Source organism: Impatiens glandulifera, chromosome 1 (genome assembly GCF_907164915.1).
Source record: "Impatiens glandulifera chromosome 1, dImpGla2.1, whole genome shotgun sequence".
Taxonomy (NCBI): domain Eukaryota; kingdom Viridiplantae; phylum Streptophyta; class Magnoliopsida; order Ericales; family Balsaminaceae; genus Impatiens; species Impatiens glandulifera.
In genome coordinates, this window is record NC_061862.1 from 134,680,099 (window position 1) to 134,707,669 (window position 27,571).

The following is a 27,571-nucleotide window of genomic DNA, read 5'->3' on the forward strand; positions in this document are numbered from 1 at the left end:
TCCTACCCAGATTGATTTATATAATAATAATGCTGCAATTTGATTGGTCCGTAACAGGGGAACACGGGAATCGGTAGCAGAAGATCCGGATTGCATGACATAAGCATCAAACGACTTACCAATAATTAAAATTATTATTTTATTATAAAAATTTAAAACAAAAAATTTAATTCTCATAAAAAAAAAATTAAACCAAACAAAATAAAACACTAACTCAACTAAAACATCATTCAATTAATTTTTTTTTATAAAAAGACTAATAAGAAAATATTTTTTCAACATATTTTTAGAAATAGAAACCTCCAACATTATTTATCTATTTTAATGAATCCAGACCTTTCAATCTATTATCAATTAACTTTAATAATCATCAACCAATAAGTTTTTGGTTTGCAAGATCAACACTTATAATTAGACAGTCAATTGTAAAATAAAATTTCATACATAGGGTGTGTGCATCTAACATTGTCAAAACCAATCAATATTCCATAACCAACAAACCCTATTTCATAAAGTTTTTTTATGACATTACTATTTCACTTAGAAACATTAATAATAGGTTCTATTATCATTAATTAAAGACATCAAGTCGATGTTCATTTAAGTAGTTAGTTAAAATGGCCAACAAACTATTACTACAAAACAAAACAACTCGCAAAAACTAAACACTTCAATACGAAAACATATCAATAACAGCTTGAACCACAAATCTGTCGGATTCTTCTTCAACATGTCGTATCATTCGGAGGCGGGGAACTGGGACACGAAGCGTTTACATATTCAACTAAATCTGTTGAAAACAAAACAAAATAATATCACAAATTTTATTCATTCGGGTTTATTTTCGAAAACAGTAATAATAATTGTAGGTATTGAGAGACTGGTTGAGAACCTGGAGTGTAAAATATCACTTGCTTGTCTTATTACTCGCAACAGTTGTTCTCTGTACAGTCGATACACCATCAACGAATTTCGTTCGAAACAGAACATTCGCGTTATTAAACATCCCTTCCTTCAATGAAACTACAATGAACTGCACAAACAAACACCATATCATTAATCAAATTGATTTTTAATGTACTTATTCAATGTCAAAACATTAAAAAAACAAAATCTGACCTGAGAATGTGGGAAATGAGCTTTAATCATTCTCCCAATGTTCTGGGTATGGCTCAGATCAAGGGCAGCATCAACCTGTCAAAGTTTGCAACCACCAATATTGGATACTTTTAAAATTGAAATAAATCTTCTAGATAACACACTATTTGGAACACTTATTGTTTTTGTTTTTCAGATACACAAACAAAATAAATTTTGAATCTTTCACCGACTAAATAAGTGTTTCCAAAAGTGGACAACTTAAGAACAACAAGATAATGTGAATTACCTCATCGAGGATATAAAGTGGAGCAGGTTTGAATAAAAGCAATGCAAGGATTAAAGATAACGCAAGCAAAGATCTTTGTCCGCCACTAAGTTCTGACAACGATTGTTTCCATACACTTCCAAATGCAACACGGACCTCAAGCCCATCTAAGAAACTACCTCCTTCAGGAGGTTCAAGTTTTGCCATTGTTCCTGGTAAAAGTGTAGAAAATATCGATCCAAAGTCCCTGAAGAAGAAGAAGAAGAAGTTAATTAAAAAAGCTTTATGTAAGAAACAGGATTGAAAAGATGCTGTAAATTGGTTTTACTAACTCACTTGTTAACCTTCACCCATGTGACTTTCAATGTTTCTTTCTTCTTCTCATCAAGCTCTTCGATAACCATTTGGATTTTTGTCTTGTCATTCTATCAAAAATGGAATGACAGTAGATGTGAATAAATGTGCATCTTGTTTACTAGTAGCAGTATTCAAAGCACACAATGAGGATATTTGGAAACTCCTATTTTGAAAATCGCTGAAGTTAAAATTGATTATGAAATTTTGCTGTATCAATTTTTTCTAGATCATTTTATCCAGATTATAGTGCAATTTTTGTTTCATTTGGTATAAATATCTTTTTCTGAATCATGATTAGATTATTAAATATTTTTTGACAAACATAACATGTATAGATTTTTCGAATCATGATCAAGATGAAAAAATAAATGATAACAAAAACAGTTGAGTACTTACCTCTATAATATTCTTCTTTGATATCAAGTCACTGTATTCATCTTCGGCTTTCTCAAACATTGTCATGACCTTCTTGTTCACTCTTTTCTCAAGGCTAAAACATAAATAAATAAGGAAAAGTTTTCAAACAATAATCTCAATTCTATATATTGTCAAATGGAAGGCTTTGCACTTAATATAGAGCATTTTTCTCATTTTCATTTTGTGGTGGACAATCTGGAAAGAGGCTAACATAAGGACATTTCATAGAAAATAGGTGTGAAGAAAGAGGATCAATAAAATCTGCGCTGGGTGAGATTTATTTTATTTAATAGGATACAAACTTTTTTGTATGTGTTTTTCCTTGAGGACTCTTTTTAATTGCTATAAAAGTGATTTTTTTCAAAAAAAAATCTCAATTCTATATACATAAGACACAGAACTCAGGACTTACCCAGATTGTTCAGCCTGGAGTCTCTCAAAATCTTCCCTTGCTTTAGAAGGATCACAGGATGCAAAATCATAATCAGTTCCACTTTTTCCAAATTGATTTTTCTCTGACGTTATCCATGCATGTTTCTCAACAAGCTTTGCAACTTTCAAGGAGCAATCCTTTTGTTCCATCTCCATCCGTTTTACCTGCCAGAATTTGTTTGATGATTGGAAGACTTAGAAACACAGGAGCTTGTTTGATCTTGAGTTTTTTGCCAAAAAAAAAAACTGGATTATGTGTAAAAAATCTTGTCAGATATTACTTTAAATAAAAAAACAGTTTACTTGGGTTCTTTAATCAAAATATTCTTAACTTTAATATTGTATAGTAAATAGACTTAAAGAAAAGAAGGATATTTTGGTATTTTGATTTATGATTTGATTGAAGAGTTAGATGTGATAAATCCAAATAAACTACATAAAACAAGTCCCAGAACATGAGATGTAAAACCATCAGTAATAAATACCTCATTTTCCATCTTCCTTCTCTCAATATTCATTTCAGTACTTTTTTGCTGGAGCTCCCCTTGCTCCCTCATAATGGAATTAATCTTTGTATCACACTCTTTTATCATGGATCGAAACCTATTCAGCTCAAGCTGAGCTTCATCATGAACCTTTCTTAAAGAAGTAATCTGCAATCAGGGGGAGTGTTTGTTCAATTCAAAATAAATCAGGAAAGGATCCACCTTATATAGAATCATGAAATTCAAAGAATAATGGATGTATACTTGGGTGTTGTGTTCCTTCAACTCAGTTTCAAGAATGCTGGTCTGTTCGTTCACAGAAACTAACTGGATTTTCAGGGAAGCACATTCTTGTTTGACAGTTTCCATTTCCAAAATAAGCTTCTCTTTTGCATTTTCATGCCCCTAGAAAGATAAAGTAGTAGGATCAGCTAAATTATAAAGCTGTTAAGCTTCAGTAAGTTGCAATAAATAAGTGTAGAGATGATACTCGAAATCTGATTAAATATCCTAGCAAAAGTCCACCATTTTCCAACAAAATAAGATTTGTTCCACCTTTTCTAATGAAAAAAATTGATCCGCCATGAAAGGCCAAGAATCATTAATAATTCATAAGCATGCACATATGTTGAAAGATAAGCATTGAATTACAATGCTGAATTTTAAGTACAAAATGAATTAAGTCTGAAAAATAAAAGTTGAATAAACCAAATTAAAATATCTAAATTTTAAGTAATAAGTTGATTTGATCAAATGTGAAATAACTATTAGCTGAATCTGGATAATTAAGTGATTTCATATTACAGTTCTCAAATAAAGTTAATAAAAACAAAAACATAATCATGTATATTAAGTGATAAGTTGTGTTACCAGCTCACTCATTCTCAGGAAGAATGACACTAATTCAAGTTCAAGGATCATTAAATCTTATTCAGATACCATTCAACAATATTCTTTGTTTGCAAATGACTAAAATGTTCACTTCCAAACTGACCAGGTCATATGAAATCAGATGAAGAACTATCTATAATTAACAGCTTGAAAGTGTACCTTAAGTTCCTTTGAAGCTGATTGCATCTTGGTTTTTACTTCCTTTATCTTCTTCTGTAGATTTGAAAGCATATTTCCTCTGTTACTTGTGAGTTCTTGAATTGATTTTTCAAGTGTTGATACGGTATTGACACAATTTATATGTAGTTGCTGTTTTTCCTCAGCAGCAGATTTTGCATCTACAAGTTCCTGACGAATTTTTGTCACCAGTTCTTGAAGCTACAGAACACATAAAGGTAAGATGAGATAGAATGACCACCAAAACTCAAGCATAATGATCATACTGTGTCATCTAAAAACCATTTGAAAAGAGCATTGTAAAGAACCTTATGGTGCTCATTTTGCTTTGCTCTGCTTTCAAATAGTGACAGGTCATATTGCTTAATCTCCAACTGTGCCTTTAGGTCCTTAAACATTCTTTCGGTAGGAAGGAGTTGAGAAATCTGGAAAGTGACAAAGAACGTCAGTATATAGGTATCTTTGATACTAAATGCTTCATATATTCTTAGGTTCTTTAATTTCAGCATAGAGGTCGTTTTTCAGTATATATAGGATCAACTGTCCCAACATCAATGCTGAGACAAATGACAAGGGTTTCTTTCAACAATAAAGAGGTCATCTAAAATAAATATCCATACAGAAAATACTTTCTTGACCCACAATTGTGGTTATGCAATGAGAACTCTCAAGCAAGCAATAAACAAGCAGGGAGCCCAAAAGAATCACGTTTTCCTGTGCTAAAGGATCTAAGGAGAAATCAAGCTAATAATAGCTGTTGAATTTGATTTCAGCAAGTGCTTTTCATCCCTTTTCTTTTTCTCCTATTATATTCTTTAAGCAAATTAAGTTATTTTGTGAAATTGGGAAGAGAATGAGACCTTGTCTTCAATTTCAGATAACTTCATTTGATGAATGGAGAGTTCTGATTCAGCACTTGCCCAAGCATGAAGTTTTCTCAATAGATCTCCACCGCCCCTGTAGTATTTATTTTAATGTGTCAAGTCAGAAATGTAAATTAAACGATTAACTAAATTCCCGTGCTGCACCTGACAGCTATCAATTTAATGATATAGTCTAGTCAAGATTCAAAGACTTATTCACTGGAAAATGAGAAGATATATTGAGCAACAAAATTGATGATTATTATCCTAAAGCATCCATGTTGATATGACTGAGTTTACAATCTGCTTTACGAATGAAAAGAATCTATGACGAAATGCTCACTTGCGACTACCACCAGTGAGAAGTCCACTTGGCTGAAATATATCACCTTCAATAGTCACACTAGGTTTACCAACTTTCCTATTAAAAGCCACCTAATTCAAAATGCAAGTGAAAATAATATCATTCACATTAACAAACTGTCATAGAGAGCAACACGGAATTAGTAAACAAGAAATACATCAGTTCTTAATCATTAACAGGAAATAACCAACCTCTCTTGCAGCTTCAGTGCTCTTGCATACGAAGGTTGCACCGAACACATATTCCATGGCATTCTACAGAAACATTAACTCACTATATTTAGTAAGTTGACAAAAGACAAGAGGACAAAAATAACTCTTGGACAAAAAAGGATGCTAAACTATAACATTTTTCCAAAACCATTACTTATTATTTGTATCCATATAAAAGATATAATTTACAAACACCCCTTACTAAATCATGGAACCAGAATGGCTAAAACCATTATGTTCTAATGATAGAGACCTATAAATCAGAAAGCAATACTGTAATGGCACCTTCAATTCTTTGTCATATTCAACTAGTGACAATGCCACTGCAGCATTCCCCCTACCAACCTGGTAATGCAAAAAATCAATTACCAATATCAAATGACGAAGGAAATAAAAACGAACTGAAAGCAAAGTCAGAAGGAGGTACAAACCAAATTTTCTGCAGCACTTTGGACGTTTGGATTAAGAGGATATGACTGAATTTTGTTCAAGGGAATAATTGTTACCCTTCGTCGCAAGTTACCATTTTGAAGAAGGTACTTGCCAGTTTCTTCTGTGTCTACTACAACATTATATAATTTCCCCCCTGCAACCACCTGATTAAGAACTCATATCAAGAATCAATTGTTGGAATTGAAGATTAATAAATAAAAAAAAATCCTCCAGCTTTATATCTCGCGAAGAAATGAGAAGGTCCGCAATCTTCGAGTAAAATTGAACAATTGAGAACTTGCCTCTAATGCAGTCATCATTGAGCTATCACTCACTTTGATGAGTTTGGCAACCACACCTTTCACCTTTGACCCATCAAAATTCTTCACTGGCGCACGGTATGTGAAGTCAACATTTGATAATTGAGAAGAAAGAATCCTAATATCGTCTTTGAGTTTTTGCACGATCTCCCTCTCCCTTGTACGTTCCTGAAAGAATAATTTGCAGCACAAATGTGACCTTCAATTATAAGGAGAACTCCTAATCAGTGCAAAAATCTGTACCGATTGTAGGTTATCCATTTCTCCTTCTTTGTAGGGAGTAGAATCCATTGACTTCTTAATATTTTCCACTTCATTTCTTCTGATGTTAAGCTCCTTTTCCACAGTGGCTGCTTCTTCAGATCTCAATGATAGTTGGCGCTCCTTCTCTTTTAGCTCTTTCTCTGAATGCTTCATTCTTGAATTCAGTTGTTTCAATTCAGTTTCTGCATGCCCAACAGCTACCTTTGCTTCAGCAAGTTGATCTTCTAGACATTTATCCTCATTTCCGTTGCTCTTACCAACAAGGACACCCTACATAGTAGTGTCATCAGTATGGATCTCCAAGTATTTCTATGTTCCTCAAAAGAAAAATGGGCATGGATTTTTTTACCTGATAATCATTTTCATATTCTTCCAATTTCTTCGAAAGCCCCTCAAATTTATGTTTAATACCCGCAGCTCCATCCTCAGCTTGTTTGATAGCAGAAGCCCTATCACATATAGACTGCTCTAATTCTTCAATATTCTTCACAATCTGCCAAAATCGAGGATAATATTACCATCTGAGGACTTAGAAAAGAGAAGGAAAACTTCAAAAGAAACTTTTTAAGGGTTTAAGATCTACTAGATCTTTAAGATAGAACATCCCAACACATTAACTCTGTCTACCTTTTCTGCATTCCCTTTCTCAGTAATCAAAGATTCCTCCTGATTTTTCTGTATTGACATTTCCTTCACAAGATCACGTGAAAAAGCATCTACCTTCGCTGATAAACTCTCCACCTCCCCGCCCATTGTTGCTTCCTTCTCACTAGTCAGTTTCGATATATTTCTTTCCATTTCCTGAACTTGAGTACTTATGTTCTCTGAATTCTTATCAATCTCAGAAATTTTAGCTTTTATTTCCTCCACATGTGATACAGCATCATCTCTAATTTTTTCAGCCTGCACATATTCATACGCAATGCAGAATCTCCTGAGTCTATCTAGTTCAGCATTTCCATTTGCCCATTGCATATATTGCATCCGTTCCTTTCTCAACTTCTCCAAAGCAGGGAGTATTTCATGATCAAGTAGTTTATCAATCTCATCTACCTTTGTCTGCTTCTTCTCAAGTGTTTTTAGAGCAGCCTCTTTCTTCGTTTCATACATCCTTGTCCCGGCTGCCTCTTCAAGCATGGATAAGATCTCTGGAGGTTTCATATTGAGAACTTTAGTTATTCGACCTTGCATAATGAGAAAATGGGGATTATTGACATTAAGCTGCACAGAGTGGAAGAGATTTTGAACTCGACTAGGTTGCGCAAGGTGCCCATTGATTAGATATTTGTTCCTTCCTCCTACTACAATCTGCGACATGAAGCCCATTTATGTATATTAAGATTCAAACCATAAATTCTAGACAACAAAAAGTCAAAAAGAAACTTATATTTTCATAATTTCTATAACATTTTGGGTCTACTAGTAGTGAACAGTTCCAATGAATTTCTGCTTTATAGACTAGTAACTGTGATTTTGACAATCACATGGGACTAGCAATCCCTTATAGAGTAGAGAACTTAAAACCATAGAGTTATGGTACCAGCAATCCTTATCCTAAATGCAAACTGATCCTAATTCATCAGTTGAGCAAAGAATATTGAAAGACAACATATCCTATATTTAGAAATTGAAGTCACCAACTCATGTAAATTTGGCATAAACTACACCAGTAAGTTCACTAAATCAACAAAGCATGGGAACTCTTAAGTGGATAAATATTTCAATTTTCCAGCTCCAAAAAACAAAATCATGATAAAATAACTGAAGTTGCGAAAAAAGGATTATCAGTAATAATACCTGACGGGTGACTGTTATCTCCGGGCAATCTTCATATCCAAGAGGACTTCGACTTCTGTTAGAATTGTCGAAAACAACTGATACAGTAGCTTTCGTTATCCCAGCTTGACCTAGCTTATAAACAAGCTCTTGTAGATTCGCTGCTCTAACCTGCTGCAAATTCGTGATGCCGAGAACGAAGCAGATAGAATCGAGAATGTTTGATTTACCTGAACCATTCAGACCGGTGATAGCATTGAAGTAAGGATCGAAACCAGGAACAACTGTCCTAGTAGCGTATGATTTGAAACCCTCCAAACATATCTCTTTAATATGCATTTTGACCAGTTTTTTCAAATCAAAAGTTAAACCTAAATAGAGTACAGAAAGATTGATTCACGAAACGATAAGTTTCGTGCTTGATTTCGTAGAGTCGCCTTGTAGAATCATTTAGAGAGAGAAATCTAGTAATCGTTTCAACTAGATCAAACCTGAACTGACTGGTCCAGTCGCCTGAAGAACAAGAATGAGGCTTTTAGGCGGGGAAATTTTGCTCGTTTGAACGAAAATGAAAAATCGCTTTGTTCAAATTCTAAATCCGAAAGGACCAAGTATACAAACTGACTAGTAAACTTATTTTTAATATTGAAATTGGTCCTTATAACTTATTTGTGTTCATATAAGACCTTAAATCTGATTTTTTTTTTTTTAAATTCAAACTTGAGTTCGACAAATATAGGAATGGGTTGGTACGGTATACCTTAACATTTTATTCATACCTTATACCTTACAAAAAAATTTGGTATACAAAAAATTCATACATTTACCTTACTTTGATTTCGATATACTTTGATTTCGGTATACAAAAAAATCATATTTTTATTTTATTTTGATTTCGGTATACCTTAATTTTTGTACGGTATCAGTATTATACATGTGATACTTAAAAAACATATTAATTAAAAAAAAAAAAAAAACAATAACATTAGTAAGGTAGAGATTGCATATACCAAATTTTAAAAATTTCATACCTTTGTCGTACCAATAATTTCGGTATCAGTACTATACCTTACATTTTTTTCGGTATACCTTCAAAATCAATTTTTGATATATTACGGTACGATATTTTCGATATATCTATAATATCGGTAATTTTTTCCACCCCTTGACAAAGGTCTCAAATTGTTACAAATCTTACCAATAATAAACTTATCCTAATTTCAAAATTAAAGAAAAATCATGCATAAACTAAATAGATATAAGAATACTACCTTTTTTTTTAATTTTCACCCTCTAAGAGTTTGTTTGATCTTGGATTTTATGATTTTTAAAAGTTTTTTTATTGTGTGAAACTTTCAAAAAAATATATATATATATATATATAAATCATTTAATTCATTAATTACAATATCAAAATATATTTATTTTATTTTATTAAAATTTAAATATAAAGAAATATTGTACCAATTTATTTTAAACAAATCTAAAATAGCTCATTTTTTATCTTAATTTTTATTTTTATTTTAACAAAAATAATCTTAATTGTTTTGATCTATAATTTGGCATTAGCGGAAGGATTGAGCTGTTCATAAATTTGGAACAGTTAATTCAAAAAAAATAGTAAAATGATTAAAAATAGTATATATAAGTTTTGATCTTGTAACGTATTTACAACACCCTAACCTATATATTTTAAATTCAATCAAATAGTTTTATAAACATACCTCATACATTTTTAACATTTTTAATTTTTTATTAATTTCTTATATATTTTTTTGTATGGTTATAGAATGATATTTATTTAATGTGGGTTGAGTGATTTGTTTTGAAATATTAGTCATATAAATTATATATATTCATACACAAAATTATAAATATAAATTAACAATCTTTAATAAAGTGGTTAAAGTGTTCATAATACATAATATGGACCAAGTCGATATCGCAAGATGTGAGTTTGAGAAATAATTATAAAACATTGGTTGATTGAATTGAGGGTAATATGTCGATAATGATGACAGTGTTTGTTTGTCCAAATGAGATTGGGGAAGAAATGATATATATTGGTGATTAAATATGTAAATGAGATTGTTGGTTTGGCGAAGTGAATGTAAGAGACTTAATACTCGAATGGAGGTCATGTGATTAATAATGAGAAGTCGATTAACAAATATTTGATGGTTAAATATGTGAAAAGATGGTTGGTTTTTTTTCAAATGAGGGTAAGAGGTCGGTATAAAATATTTGAAGTGAGGTTTGGAGAACAAACATATTGGTGTGAATGAGATTATTGGTTGATCGAAATGAGGATAAATATGTCAGTACAAAATATGCTCGAAGTGAGATCATGAGATTAATAATTGGTCAATTGGAGAAAAACAAATATTGGTATGAATGAGATTGTTGGTTGGCTGAAATGAGGGTAAGAAAGTCGATACAAAATACTAAATATGTGGAGGATATAGGTTGTGGCAAAGAGGGTCGGGAGGTCGGTATAAAGTACTCAAAGTGAAGTCACGAGATTAGTAATTGATCGATTGGAAAGTAAACAAATATTGGTGTGAATGAGATTATTAGTTGACCAAAATGAGGGTAAAGATGTCTATACAAAATACAAAATATGTGGAAGATATAGATTGCAATAAAGGGACCGGAAAATTGGTACAAAATATTTGTAAAGAGGTAACGAGGATAGTAATTGGTCGATTATGAAACAAAAATATTGTTATGAATAGATTGTTGGTTTATCGAAATGACGAATCCAGCTTAATTAGGTGAAATATTTGTGTTTATTACTCAATTCTACTTTATGCATTACGGAAATATTGTTAATTTATTCACAAGAATTAATGAATTAGCAATGTCTCAATTATATTTAGAGATGTTGAGTTACTAAATCAAATTATTTTCTCTACTTAAATAATTTGTAATTTGGTGTTTGATTTTTTATAAAAAAAGTGTTTGATTTTTTTATAAAAAGAAAGTGTTTGATCAAACTTGTTAATGATTGAATGATGGAGTAAGAGACTAAATTTCTTGCAAATTTGAAACCAAAATTTATATTTTTTATTTTCTATGATACTTGTCTAAAGAAGTTTTATTTAAAATAAGAAATAAATCATTGTATTTTTTTTAATTGAAATTTTTCTTTCGATTTTTTTTTTGTTGAGAAAATAGATGATAATAATACTTATAGGCAATGAATTTTTTATTTATTTTGATTTTGATTTCGGCGTATATTAATTTTGGTACGGTATTATACATTTGATATTTAAAAAACATATTAATTTAAAAACAATTAATCTTATTGGTAAGATAGAGATTGCATATATTGAATAATATTTCAGTATTATTATATTTTGATATTATTCAAAAAAAATTATATTTTTATAATTAAATTAATATCAAATTTATTTAATTATTTAATTATAAGTATTATATATATTTTACTTTATAAATACTATTTTGGTATTTCGATATATCTTGATATACCAAATTTTAATAATCTCATACTTTTACCGTACCAATAATTTTGGTATGAGTACTATACTTTACATTTTTACGGTATACCTTCAAAATCGATATTTTTAATATATTACGGTACGATATTTTCGATATATCTATAATATCAGTAATTTTTTCACCCTTACACAAAGATCTCAAATTGTTACAAATCTTACCAATAACCTAAACTAAACAGATATAAGAATAATGTCTTTTTTTTAATTTTCACCCTCTAAGAGCTTGTTTGATCTTGGATTTTATGATTTTTAAAAGAGTTTTTCTGTGCGTGAAACTCTCTCTCTATATATATAACTATTAAATCATTTAATTCATTAATTATATTATCAAAATATATTTATTTTATTTTATTAAATTTTAAATATAAAGAAATATTGTACCAATTTAATTTAAACAAATCTAAAATAGCTCATTTTTTATCTTAATTTAAATTTTCATTTTAACAAAAATATTCTTAATTGTTTTGATCTATAATTTGGTATTAACCGATTGCCCTGTTCATAAATTTATTTATAAAATAGTTGATGTGATTGAAAAATATGATAAGAGTTACATTTAGTATCACGATAAAAGTATTTATATATCCTTAAAACAGAAGGAAATGGTAACATCTCGATTTTTTTACTTTATTTTTAAATATTTTTATTTTAAAGTCTATTAATTCATAATAATTTTTTGAAAATATTTTATATAATCGAGAATTCTCGACTTTCAACTTTAAAGTTGTCATCTAGTTTTTAAAAAATAAAAAAAATATTTTACGTAATTAAATGCTTTTTAAATTTTTATTTTACGGTCGAACTTTGTAATACTTGTGAAGGAACTTACTCCTTTATTCTCTTTATAATGATGGTCTATACTTTAAATTTTTAACCAACTTTTAACATTTATTGTTTTACCCTTTTAATTTTAAAAATTATTTAAATACTAATTATTGAAATAAAATTTATAAATTTAAATTAAATATGTTGATATGATTTATCAATTTTTTTTTAGTCCAGAAGATAATCAAGCCACTTTATTCAAAAAAAAAAAAAAAAAAAAAAAACAATATTTCTCTGTTAGGAAAGCAACCCTTATTTCCTTTTTTCTATCCATCCAATTAAAAAAAAGGCTACGGGACTTTTTATTCTTTGGTCATAGATATAATGTTTATTACTTTGCCTTTTAAAATGATATCGCTCACTTTAAGAGTATTTAATATTTGGTCTGAATCGAATATTCGACCGAATTTGAATAAATCGAATTCAAAATATATTTTTGGTTTTCGAATCGAATTCTAAATCAATTCGAATTCAAATACGGTTTCAGTTTGATTTCGACTTTATATTTCAACTCGAAACCAAACCGAAAACCGAATTAATTTTTTATTATTTATTATATAATAATATAATTTATTAAATATTATATATTAAATTATCATAGATCTCCTGGTAGATCCCTAATATCCAACCCAATAATTCAGTAAATCCATAATCCCTTATTCCTTTTCCTTTTCTCTAACCGTCAACTTTTTTACATTTTTTGTCATTCCAGTTGTCCACTCATCTCTAATTTTAAGAATGTCTAGCTATTTCACTAGTTATATCATCATTGTCATCAACACCTTTCCACCGTCATATATTGTCGTCGTCAACACTATTTTACTTCCATCGTGCAATCGCCGAATATTGGCGGTGAATCACTAAACTTAGTTTGTATGCTTTATATATATTTTTTTATAATTTAAGTGGATAAGATCTCCCTACAACTTATTTATTTTGTTAACTTTTTTAAGAAAATTTCTTTAATCTTATAGGTAGGTGATGTTCAATATTTTGTCTGAACCGAATATCCGACCGAATTCGAATTCACCGAATTTGAATAAATTGAATTCAAATTTATTCAAATCGGTTCAATTTTTAAATTTGGTAAAAAAATAAAAATTCAAAGAGCCCAAACTGAAAACTCGAATAATCCGAAAACTAAATCGATAAACACCCTTAGCTCACTTAATTCAATTATAACCTTAACCATTCATAATTTCCAATCACATTTACTTCCAATCATATCAACGTCTCTTTTGTTTCTATTTACCGAAGATGAAACTCCTTCTCGCCCACTCTTTCCATCCACATCCAAGATACTCTTTCCATCCACATCCAAGATACTCGTCATCGAGTTCCTCGTCGTCAAGCTCTTCGTCACCAGCTTCTTCCAATCACAGATCTGACGACTTCAGCGTGGACCGATCCAACAGACTCATGTATCTCTTCATCAAACACGACTCATATATATGTTACTACATCTGCACCATATTTATGATTTTTTCTAAAATAGTGTTGGAAACAACACTTCATGCGTCTTCTAGAATCATTGATTATGTTATAAGAAGTCTAGTTTTAAAATTTTCTAAAATATGAGAATATTACAAATAGTAAACTACGGTAAATTGATAAATATGATGCAAGATTATTAAGATGTCAAGAAACCATTAACAAACTACGACTTCAAAACATTTCCACGGGAATCTAACACATATCAAAATTATCTCAAACTACGATTATTCATACCATTACATCATAAGCTTACCCACCCAACCATCATTGCTTAGGTATGAGAATACAAATAGTAACAAATGAATCAACACAAAACTTTGCCATTGATTTTCTACTCAAGCTAGTCACACTAGTAAAAACATATTTTAAGGAGAGCAAAAACCTTCGGAGAAAGGCAAAATGCCTCCGGTGATAGTATTCACCGAGAGCGATAAATGTTCTCGCAGCGTCTCGGTGATATAACTGTTGGTGAAATAAAAAGTATTTGTGAGGGCATAAGTAGTTCTCGGAAATATATTATAACCGAGAGTAATGAACGACCTCTCGGTGAAGACTTTTAATTGTTACCGAGAGTATTAGCGCTGCTCTCGGAGAACACTTTTAGTTATTAACGAGAGCTTTATAAAGGCTCTCAGAGCTAAGTGTATATATTTACCGAAAATAGAAGCTTATTGCTCTCGACTATGATGATTTTTTTTAAATAAAACGACTATAAACGAATATTACCTATTTAAACCAAACAATATCAGATATAAATCATACACAAATTAAAAATACCAAAATCTCAATAATCCAAAAATACAATCATCCAATAAACCTAAATCTCATTTCATCGAAAAATCCAATGATATAATAAACCAAAATCATAATTATCCAATATACCGGTCAAAGTATTAAAAGATAAAAGCAAGTCTAAATAATATATCATATCTTCTTCCGGATTTAAGCCACGTGTCGCTAGAGGAAGAAGATAACAATTGTGATGATTTAAACCCCGAATCCTTTTTTCATCCAAGTCAACACAGCCCACAATGTTAGAACAAAATTCTTCCGGCATATTTATGTTTTTCAAAAATTCACAGAATTTTTTCTTTTGACTATAAGAAAGTGCGTATGGGGCAGCGGGACATTGGAGAACTTCATCGACCTCAACGGGATGTAATGAGTGTCTTATGACCATTAATTGTAAATATTTTTGAGCTTTCAGTCCATCTTTCATCTTCTCTTTCACATCCACCATTGTTCCGATAATGCTATCGCAAATGTTTTCTCAATATGCATGACATCTAAATTATGTCTCAACAATAGAGTTTTCCAGTATGGTAGAGTAAAGAATATAGATAATTTGTTCTAATTATCTCCTCACACATCATGATGAATTTTCGTTATTTTTTACTTAAAACAACATGTTTTAAATTCCAAGCTTGCATATAGGCTTCTATACCTGAGAATAGTGGAGGAGCCATTCGATATTCTGAATTATCGTCAAAGGCTTCACGTTCTTTCTAGAATTTGTGGTTAGGGGAGAGGAAAAGCTTATGACACATATAACACTCTTTTTGCCAATTTGTCAATCTCATTGAAGCGGTACAATTATTATAACACGGACAAACAAATTTTCCCTTAGTACTCCAACCGGATATATTTGCATATGTAGGCAAGTCGTTAATAGTCCATAACAATGCAACATGCATGTTAAAATACTCTGAAATGGATGCATCAAAAGTTCGTGCACCTTTATGCCATAATGCCTGCAATTCCACAATTAACGGTTATAAAAAAATATCAATCGCATCATTGGGACTCTTAGGGGAATCAACATGGATAATATGAAGTTACTTGAGTCTATGCATATCGTTGGTGGTACATTGTAAGGTATTATAACAACCGGCCAAATGTTGTATGATTGTTTTTCATTAATAAATGGTTGAAACCCATCACTAGTCAAACAATGTCTTACGTTTTAGGGCTCTGAAAAAAATCAGTGTAGTGTTCATCAAACGACTTCCAAGTCATAGAATCTGCGGGATGCCTCAAGAATTTGTCGTTTACTCGACTATCTTTGTGCCATCTCATTAGTGAAGCCATTTTTGAAGACATTATAACATTTGCAGCCTTGGTGTCAATAGAAAATAACGCAACACCTTAGTTAGAATGTGTTTTTCATTCCTTTTTTTCTGAACTGCATCATTGATTTATCAATCTTCCACCTCGAGATGCCACACACCTTGCAACGTTGCAGATCACTATCCTACTTACGGTAAAGCATACAATTATTATTACAGACGTCGATTTTTCATATGTAAGATTGATATCTGTAATAATTTTTTTACACTCATAATAAGAATTAGGTAAATGAGAATTTATTGATAAAATATAATATTTGAGCAAAATTTAGCAATAGGTCGAATGATGTATTTATCCATTAACTAACATTCTTAATATGAATCATCCAACAATTTATAGAATGTTTTATCATCGTCAACCGGATCTTCAAAACTAGAGCGTTGAATGTTAGGATACAAATCATTGAGAATATCTTCCATATACTGGTCATCAACATCATCAAATGTATTCTCTTCTTCTATAATATTCTCGTTAATATCATCTTTGTTACTTGATTTGTCATCAACATCATTATCAACATCATCAACATTATCATCAACAATATCATTTGTGGAGCTCCTTTCACCGTGAAAACACCAAAATCGTAGTCTAATCTTATACCGTGTATAACTAGATGTGTATTCACAACACTCTCATAATGCAAGGACACACAATCTTTTCCCTTTCAGTAGCGCATTGAGCAAATTTTAGAATTTGCTCAATGTCTTTCATATATTGTGGATGATCTCGACGTAGAAGCTACCACACTTTTATCCAGAATTTACATTTTCCACTATAATCTAGGTATATATCACATTTTAGAAACTTATTTACCAAAATTTTCAAATAAATCTAGGTACATATGACTTAGATTCAGAAAATTAGAATAGGCTAATTGAATGGTAAAGAAAACATGATTCTGAATTAGAAATTGTGATAAAATTGTTAATTAATTAATTTTCTAAAACTTTATTTGTCTCCATAGATCATTATAACTCAAATCATTGCAACATAAACCATCTAGAACTTGCCTAACATGCTCACACACCACAAACTGTTTATAAACATTGTAATTAGAAAAACTCATTCCGATCATGACTACTCAACAACAATCCATTGTGCACTTTCAAAATTTCAATGTCAACCCATATTCTATCTCATTTAATTCTAAACTTCATCTAATCACAATATCTAGTAATCATTCATCACAACAAACACAATCAATATAAAACATCTTCACCCAATTCTTATTAATTCATATCAAACCACCAAACATATGATCTATGTTATTACTTGCAAAGAAAATCTATTAATTATCTGGACAACTGGCCGGAGATAGCTAGCTAGCTAGGTTGCTTCTTGTGATTCCGTCGACCCAAAGATCAGGAAAAGTAAATATGAACTGAAATAGAAATTAATCAATTAGAAAAGGCGTATAAAGAGAATGCATCCAACTAATTCTAACATGCCAATTATATGAAGACAAATATGAAGGACAAAAACTCACAAAAGGATATTACCAATGATTTCTCTATCTATGTCTAAAATTTACACGGGTTGATAAGCTACTAAAGGATTATCTAATTAATAAGAAGCGCTTAATTACTTATAACTTGCTAGCAGGAGAGGAGATTGATTGAGTGGATGCCCCTAACATTTATCTCCAGTCTTTGACATATGATCAATCAAGCCATGATCTTGCACTTGCATTGACTAAGTTTCAGAAACAATCAAATGGGCAGATGAGATTTGATGATTTCGATAATGCCCATGGAAATCAAATTGAATCAACTAATATGAATTTCAATAATCTGTATTATGTGGAAATGGGTTATAATCATGTGGGAAATGAGATTAATATGTGGTTAAACATGGGTATCAAGATCAAATGATGATTCCTTTTGAAGAATTGAGTGATGGAACTGGAAATGGAAAAGAATTGGGTGAGATTCGTCATGAGAATAACAACAGATCAGTTCTTTAGGGATTTCCCTAAATCCAGCAGCAACAAAACAGATATATAATCCCTAAATCCTCAACAAAATCAAGCAAAGGAAAATGAGAGTGAGAGGCTTATGAATCATTACAAAATAAATATTTTTCAGTTATTATTGTATAAACTCATAATGTGACAAGATTGAACTAACTATATGCATGTAAACTTGTATTTAAATGCTGCAGGGATGGATAAAAAGGAACATAGAAACTTCACTGATCATCTAGAATAGGAATAATGACATACCCAACAAGATGTGACATGAAAGAAGCTAAGTCACAATTATTTTTTACATAAATGCAATGTTGCTATTTCTTTTATTGTAGCTACTACTTTGTTTTTTGCTTTGGAAAAATAATCCAATACCAAGGTAATACATAGGTATAGCTACAAGGGTATAAATCAGGACATGGTCAGGCAACTCAAATAGATTGGTTTGTCAAGAAAGGCAAAAAGAAGTCCAAAAACTAAGAGCAATACAAAAAAGGGAACAATTTTCCGCATGATTAAACCTTACGATATGACCTCTGGCCCAAGAAAGTTGTGCTTCGTGAAACATACAGCCAAAAATAGCTGCATCTTAGGTTTTATTCGACATAGAACAACGAACAAAAATTCAAAAGCTGCTTCCAATTTGGCTTAGTTAAATTCCATAATCAAGAATACATACCTATAGAACAATGAGTCTGACAGGCTTAATTAATCATGCTCTAGAGGTCAAAACATATGCTTTCATTGTGCATTCCAACTAACACTTTGCAGGCATATCTATGAGATGAACTTACAATGCCACCTTAAGGCATATCTACAAAGAAGGTAAGTGCCAGGTTTTGCTTTCAAAAGAAGAAAAAGGTCCTTTCCAATGAGGTGTTGCTCTAGAGTGCATTCCATCAAACTCTACTTTGCAGGCATATCTAAGAGATGAAATACTCTAGCTCTGCATTATGTATGGTTTTACATCAACTTTGAAAGAGAGAATTAGTAATCTTTATTTTTGTATATGGAAGCAGTTAATCAATCATAGGTAAAATATTTGAATGAATTAGTTCATCTTAAAAACAAGAGGATGAATGAATTAGGGTAAAATGAAGAGGGCAAGAGCCTGTCAGACAACCGCTAGACCAACCCAGCCAGGGCCGAAGACCCGACTGAGAACGATCCTCTAGAGCAGTGTGACCACGAGCCGAAGCAGGTGGGCAACAGCGCCGTTAATCACGCTCTGGTCCTAGCGGCAACATCTCATCAACCAGACATAGATTCCTGTCTCCTTAGAAATCAAGGATACAGATGTACGAGCCTATAGAACAGATCCTGTTCAAGTAAGGTCGTGACTTGTACTCTCTAACCTTATTAATATATAGTACAGAAACACATGTCATCTGGGCAATGTGGGATATAAACACTAGCTCAAGGTATTGTTTGGAATAAAATGGTCAACACAATTATTATACCACAAATATTTACCTAAACAATAAATAATACTAAACTAACTAATCTCAAATTAACCAAACGAATAATAGTAAAACTGTGATAGGGTAAATGCCAAGGAAAATTAGTTCATCATGGGAGGAAGATAGTGTAAACTTTTCATATTCAAATGCTTGTCCGGACAAATCAGCTTCCATTCAATTAATTTAACCCCAAAACAAACAAGCTCAGACTAAAGAATTGGACTTGCACAAAACTGTGATATGTCTGTCTTGTGAGATGATAGAAAAACAAAAAACTTGGATGATAAAACTGATCGATCATTGATAGGAGGATGGATCAAGCAAAATGAAGGTCATGTCAAAACCAAATAATAGTCAATACAGGGGCGGAGCCAAGATAAAAAATTACATGGGGCTGACTCCAACTTGTATATCAGATTTAACTTTCTATACTCCGCTTTTTTTTCAATAAAATTTTCACGATTATTCAAAGATGGAGACTCGTCATGCCCTCTCAATGCACACGCTTGCAAAGTGAGTCAGCGAGTGTTTTCAATAGTTGCATTAAGCCGTAATCTGTTATTTTGTTTTCATCTAAATACTATGCATTCAGTACTTTGTCAATATGATAAGGATATTCATTAGATTATCAAGATATTCAACTGCCCTATTATGTGGTAAAATATTACATCCTATATGCATATATCCCCATCATTAACTCGCTTTCGATATTTGAATTTATCTATTGTAAATGTAGGTTTTTGGGGTTGCTTATGTTCAAACAAGAAACATGGGAAACAAAAAGTAGCATCTTTCAAAGGAAAGTATTCTAACCAAGTAAATTTCTTAAACCAATGACTTTGGAACCGTCGATTTTGATTTCCAAATTTGGTCGGCGGGTACTCATCCTTAATAGGTTGATATGACCCCATCTTATATAAGCTCGTCTAATTTCATCCATTTTATTAAAAGGATATTTCCATATCGAAATACGTAATGCTGGATCAAGTTTAAGAGAACTTACACCAACATCAATTCTAGAAGATTTGTTAGGTTTTTGAGCAGGGATATCAAATTCTTTATTTAAATACCGAATCAAACCAATGTAACTATTTTAACTTGTTTATTAATATTAATTTATATTTTCTTATAAATTTTTGAAATAGTTTAAAATTAAGAAATATAAAACACTATTATTATTTTAATTTTTATATTTTACCCTTATAAATAATTTGTATTATTAATTATATTAAAATAAATAAAAATAACTTTTTATACTTTATTTATATAAATAAATCTTATTTATATATTAATTAAAATTTATGAATTATTATAAATATTTGTATATTAGAAAATATTGTTAGTATAAAATAAAATAATTATGAATTAATTTATAGATAAAAATTATATTTTAAAATATAATAAATTAAAGTTATTTATATAAATAAATCTTATTTATATATTAATTAAATTTTATGTATATTAGAAAATATTGTTGATATAAAATAAAATAATTATGAATTAATTTTTAGATAAAAAAATAATATTTAAAAATTGAAGATGAGTCCAGAGTTTGATCAACTGACCTCATCTTTACAGTTTAATCATATAGTCATCTGGGCTGAGAGCCATTTATCAAATATATATATAATGTTTTGTTTTAATATTTTAATTTAGGCGGGACCCTAACCCATGTGTGGCTCCGCCCCTGAGTCAATATATAATGGAATGTTTTGCACATTGAGGGTAGCATAGCATGCATGCATAATCAATATATAATACCCAACAAGATCTAATTAACTAAAGAGTTGAGTCTCTAATGATACAGAAAGAGAAGAGAGAGATCTTTTAATTATCAGGTGTTGAGAATTAGTTAGTCATGGATTGGAATTTGCAAGCGGGGAAGACATGATCATAAGCTTGGTCAAGACTATCTTTATCCTGCCTGCCTGTTCCATCTATCATCATTCATCCCCAAAGCAAAGCACATGAAGACAGACACATCAAACAAACAAACAAACAATGCAAAGACAAAACCCTAATAAGCTAAGGGAAGAAATCATGTCTTACAATCCGATGATGCCAAGAGTGGAATTTCCGTCCGTCGTCGGAGAACCTTCTATCTGCCGACCGATCGTGGTCAGCCAGCCGCACATACTATGGAAGAGAAGCCATTCATTCCGTAACTGCTAGCTGGTGCATGCATCTGGAAGCTGAAATTCGACAATCAACAGATCAAGAGTTGGATTTGACGTAATCTGATGGTAGCAAAACTGATGTGAAATTAGTAGTAAGAAAAAAATCTCAAAGAGAGAAAGAGCTCAGGAAGGAAGGAAGGAAGGTGTTCTTAACTATAAATTGGCGGTTGAAATGCACAAACTCACCTGAAACTCCGAGTTGACTCAAGTCGTCTTCCTGAAGCTAGTGTAATTTTATTATAATTATCATGTCTATTAATACAAAATTCATTTCCAATTTTGAACAAGAAGTTTAAGTTCAAACATGGCTAATATTTGATGATAAGTCTTACAATGAGTTTAATAAAATTAAGAGTATTAAATAAACTAAATTGTGAAAAAAATATTACGGGCGGGCTCACAATCCAACCCAAGTATCAATTTATTCTCCCATATATCCAAATTAACCACAGTTCTCGATCCGACAATCCGGATACTTTAAAAAGAGGAGTGATAGAGGGAGAGAATTTGAGGGAGTGAATGATGTGTCACTACATCACTAGTTGGAAAAAAGATAAAATGTGAGGAGAGAGAAGAGAGAGAAATTATGTTATTTTTTTGGCTAATCAAATTGGGCCACATCATTCCCTCCACAAATCATTTCTCTTTTAAAAATTAAGCATCATTATATATATATATTAGTTAGTTAAAAAATTAAACTTATATTGTTAAAATGTCACGCGTTTATTAAATTTTGGGTTGAATTTAAAACACAAAGTGTTATTAGCCTAATTGGTTAAAATATTGTACTTATTTTTATTAGATTGCAAGTTCGAACCATACCTATAACATTTTTAATTTTATTTTTAACCGTTTTAAATTTATGGACGAGTGAACCCACAATCCGACCCAAATATCCATTTACTCTCACATTTATCAAAATTAACCACAACTCTCGACCCGACAATCCGGACACTTTAAAAATTAAGCATCATTATATATATAGATATCGAAGATAAACGTTTATGATGAAGATAAAAAATAATATGTATTAATCGAGGCAGAAAAAACCTATCCATGAAAAGAAGGTGATGATCTCGAAGTTAATGAAATAAGAAAGAGGATTGAAGAGTTTATTGAGAAAATAAATAAAGTAGGATAGTTAAGACTTAATAACTTAATATTATTAAGAGACTATATACTTATACTATGTTTTTTATTGATTTTTTAATTAAATGTTATTGAATTATTAGTGCATCAAAATTCCCCCTATGTGATCTTTTCTCTTATTGAATTATTAGGGCATCAAAATTAATTTATGAAAATACGGGTCAAGTTCATTATATCCTTACATATGTAAATAATAGTTAATTGTTTAAATAAATAATATATTAAAATAGCACCTGAAGTTAGTCAAGACATCCATACTCCTCCCTTTTATTTTTTTAATCATTTTATATATTTATACACAAAATAATAATGATTAATACGGTCACTAAATTGCACATATTCACAAGTCTTTTTTTAGTAAAATTTGACCGGAATTTAGGAGACATGGACTATAGAGACAGAATCGGGCTAAAAAAACATAATTTACAGAAATGAAAAGGCCGAAAAATATTTAATAAACAAAATAAATCGTTAAAAAATTATTCACACTATCATTACCATGACAAAGTAAGAGATTAAATTAAAAAAATATATGAATTTACGCTGTAAATCTTATTTATTTTCTTGACCTTCAAACCAATTATTAGATTAGTGGTCACGCTCATACAAAAATAGATTATTATATGAACATAATTATACATGAGAATAACATGTGATTCAATATAAATGTTAATTCGTGAATAATTTTAATTTAAAATAAAGTATAAATATTTTAATTAAATAATTACGTGATTAAAAATAAATGTAGTGTGATATATAATATTTTGACAAAAATCTTTTTTGAAAAATCAAACAAATTATTTGTGAAAAATTAATTTGTGATTTTTAATCAGTTGGACACTTTTTATTGTCATTTGAATGAGTGAATATAAACCAATTTTAACAATAATAAACAAATATTACTCATAAAGTTTTCATCACTATCATTTAAAACTATTAATTGAAAACAAATCTAAATAACTTTTTTTTTTGATTGATTAACGAAATACTGGTAAATTTTCAAAAATAATAAATTAACTTGTCTTAACTATGACTAGTTAGCCATTTCCACCCAGAAAGAAAAAAAATAAACAAAAAGAAAAGCCAGCTAAGTGTTTTAAAACAGATCAGATCTTTTACTGCCACAGTTGCGAACCAATCAAAACTCAGCATTATTATTATATTAATAAATTAAAACTGGGTTGAAAGGAAGAGAGAACCCGGAATCCGTATTTTGTTCTGGGTTCAGCAGAAATGAAAATGAGTGAAGCTTCCTTCGCTTCACTCCGTTTTACATGACCATTAAAGAGACAGTCTACACTATTTATAAATTATGTTTATAAATTTATTTGTGATGTATTTAAATGATTAAATAATAATTCATATAATTTTATTTCTGATATATATAAAATAATAATTATGAATTAATATAATTTTATTTTAAGATTAGTTTAAAATAATAATCATAAATTATGTGATTTAAGATATTTAAATTAATTTTTATGAATGATTATAATTCTATGTTATAATTGTGATATATTCAAATGAATTTGTACAAATTATTTCATAATGTATATATTTAAATATTTAATATGCACAAATTTTTTATAATGTATTGGAATATATTTTGACAAATTATTTAAAATTTTATATAATTATATAATTATATATTAAATATATACATATAAAAACATATTTTTAATTATTTTTGAAAGATATTTAAATAATTTTATAAATATATTTAAATAAATTTGTAAAACAAAAATATTTAATTTTTTTTGTAATATATTTAAATAAATTAAAATATTTTAAAATTTATTTTTAAGATATTTAAGAAATATATTTAAATTATTTTATATTGTATATAATTATATATTAAATATAAATGTTCATGTAAAACCACTAACACATTTATGTAAAAACATTTATACATTAATGTAAAAACATTTATGTCTTCATGTAAGTCTGCAAAAGAATTAAAAAAAACAAGCGCTACTTGCTTCACCTGGGTATTTACAACGTTCAAATGTGTGAAACAAGCACTACAAGGTGAAACTTGCATCACTCAATATTTACAACGCTGATAGAAGTGAAACAAACTTCACTAGGTATTTACATTTGTTAGATATTTAAATTATTTTGTAAATATATTTAAATAAATTTGTAAAACAAAATATTCAATTTTTTGTAATATATTTAAATAAATTTGTAAAACAAAATATTTTAAAATTTATTTGTAAGATATTTAAAAAAAATATTTAAATTATTTTATATTTTATATAATTATATATTAAATATATATAAATGTTCATGTAAAACCATTAACACATTTATGTAAAAACATTTATACGTTCATGTAAAAACATTTATGTCTTCATGTAAATCTGCAAAAAAAACAAAAAAAACAAGCGCTATCAGGTGAAGTTTGTTTCACCTGGGTATTTACAACACTCAAATGAGTGAAACAAACACTACAAAGTGAAACTTGCTTCACTCAATATTTACAGTGCTGAAAGAAGTGAAACAAACTTCACTTGATATTTACATTTGTAAGATATTTAAATTAATTTATTTTAATTATTTTATATGATTATATATTAAATATATATAACATGTTAAAAATTTTTTGTAATATATTTAAATAAATTTGTAAAACAAAATATTTTTAAATTTATTTGTAAGATATTTTAAAAAAAATATTTAAATTATTTAAATTATTTTATATTTTATATAATTATATATTAAATATATATAAATGTTCATGTAAAACCATTAACACATTTATGTAAAAACATTTATATGTTCATGTAAAAGCATTTATGCCTCATGTAACTCTGCAAAATAATAAAAAAAACAAGCGCTACCTAGCTTCACCTGGGTATTTACAACGCTCAAATGAGTGAAACAAGCACTACCAGGTGAAGCTTGCTTCACTCAATATTTACAGCACTGATAGAAGTGAAGTAAACTTCACTAGGTATTTAAAAAAATAAAAATAAGCGCTACCAGGTGAAGTTTGCTTCACCTGATAGTGCTTTTTTTTTTTTTTATTCTTTTGCAGATTTACATGAAGACATAAATGTTTTTATATGAACGTATAAATGTTTTTACATAAATATGTTAGTGATTTTACATGAACATTTATATATATTTAATATATAATTATATACAATATAAAATAATTTAAATATATTTTTTAAATATCTTAAAAATAAATTTTAAAATATTTTAATTTATTTAAATATATTACAATTAAAAATTAAATATGTTTGTTTTACAAATTCATTTAAATATATTTACAAAATAATTTAAATATCTTTCAAAAATAATTAAAAATATGTTTTTATATGTATATATTTAATATATAATTATATAATTATATAAATTTTTAAATAATTTGTCAAAATATATTTCAATACATTATAAGAAAATTTGTGCATATTAAATATATAAATATATACTTATGAAATAATTTATACAAATTCATTTGAATATATCACAATTATAACATATAATTATAATCATTCATAAAAATTAATTTAAATATCTTAAATCACATAATTTATGATTATTATTTTAAACTATTTTTAAATAAAATTATATTAATTCATAATTATTATTTTATATATATCAAAAATAAAATTATATGAATTATTATTTAATCATTTAAATACATCATAAATAAATTTATAAACATAATTTATAAATCAGAGTCAATTAAAATTCGCTTCACTCAACAGTGAATATATATCAATCAGTTTTACATGGACAACTTTATGTAAAACAGTGTAGACTGTCTCTTCAATGGTCATGTAAAACAGAGTGAAGCGAAGGAAGCTTCACTCATTTCCGTTTCTGCTGAACCCGGAATAAAATACGGGTTCCGGGTTCTCTTTCTTCCTTTCAACCCAGTTTTAATTTATTAATATAATAATAATGCTGAGTTTTGATTGGTCCGCAACAGGGGAACACCCCATTCGGTGGCAGAAGATCTGATATGGTTTTAAAATGGAAGTTTCCCTGGTTGATGACAATATATGTATATAGTATACTCAATTAAGTACATTTAATAATTATGTGAACCCCACATATAGCTTTCATAGAAATTTAAGCATTTGAATTATTCCTTGGACTTAGAGAGCTTCCTAAGCACTCTCTTTTTATGGCCAGTCCTTTATATGGTTTTCTTCACTAATCTAAAATCCCAAAACCTTATCACTTTTAATATCTTTCAATTATGTTAGGATTCATTGTGGAATTCATAATTTTGACAGTTTCAAATTCTCACCTTATATTCTGTTTATGTAATTTTATTATAATTATCACGTTTATTAGTACAAAATTTGTCTCCAATTTTGAACAAGAAATTTTAGTTGATCAACTATGGGTGACATTTGATGATGAGTCATACAACAACGAGGTTAATGAAATTAAGAGTATTAGTGAAATATCAGAGATAAGCGTTTGTGATGAATATAAAAAACAATATGTATTGATCAACAAAGAAAAAATCGATC

At 29.3% G+C, this 27,571-nt stretch overlaps 1 protein-coding gene and 1 non-coding gene across 2 annotated transcripts; both read right to left on the reverse strand.

Annotated features, from left to right (window-relative positions):
- Window positions 1-484: 484 nt before the first annotated feature.
- On the reverse strand, window positions 485-8,901 carry LOC124919841 (structural maintenance of chromosomes protein 2-1). The gene is made up of 21 exons (XM_047460191.1): window positions 8,378-8,901; window positions 7,208-7,888; window positions 6,930-7,073; window positions 6,560-6,850; window positions 6,299-6,484; window positions 5,996-6,160; window positions 5,850-5,909; window positions 5,544-5,606; window positions 5,332-5,423; window positions 4,986-5,082; window positions 4,434-4,550; window positions 4,108-4,326; window positions 3,322-3,462; window positions 3,058-3,225; window positions 2,553-2,737; window positions 2,120-2,213; window positions 1,703-1,791; window positions 1,388-1,613; window positions 1,120-1,194; window positions 893-1,033; window positions 485-790 (listed from the first exon to the last, which is right to left on the reverse strand). Exons 1-20 carry the CDS (start codon window positions 8,693-8,695, stop codon window positions 908-910), a joined length of 3,537 nt encoding a protein of 1,178 aa, XP_047316147.1. The 5' UTR covers window positions 8,696-8,901; the 3' UTR covers window positions 485-790; window positions 893-907.
- A 10,496-nt stretch (window positions 8,902-19,397) lies between these two features.
- LOC124923230 lies at window positions 19,398-19,627 on the reverse strand. The gene has a single exon (XR_007098232.1). It is a non-coding gene; the product is annotated as a small nucleolar RNA U3 (small nucleolar RNA).
- Window positions 19,628-27,571: the final 7,944 nt, after the last annotated feature.

What these genes read in the sequence shown, in the direction of transcription:
- LOC124919841 (XM_047460191.1), bottom strand. Translation starts at nt 8,695, where the DNA reads ATGCATATTAAAGAGATATGTTTGGAGGGTTTCAAATCATACGCTACT. An exon ending in GCACTGAAGCTGCAAGAGAG is followed by an intron (nt 5,424 to 5,543) that starts GTTGGTTATTTC and finishes ATTTTGAATTAG; the next exon opens with GTGGCTTTTAATAGGAAAGT. An exon ending in CTCATTTCCCACATTCTCAG is followed by an intron (nt 1,034 to 1,119) that starts GTCAGATTTTGT and finishes TTGTTTGTGCAG; the next exon opens with TTCATTGTAGTTTCATTGAA.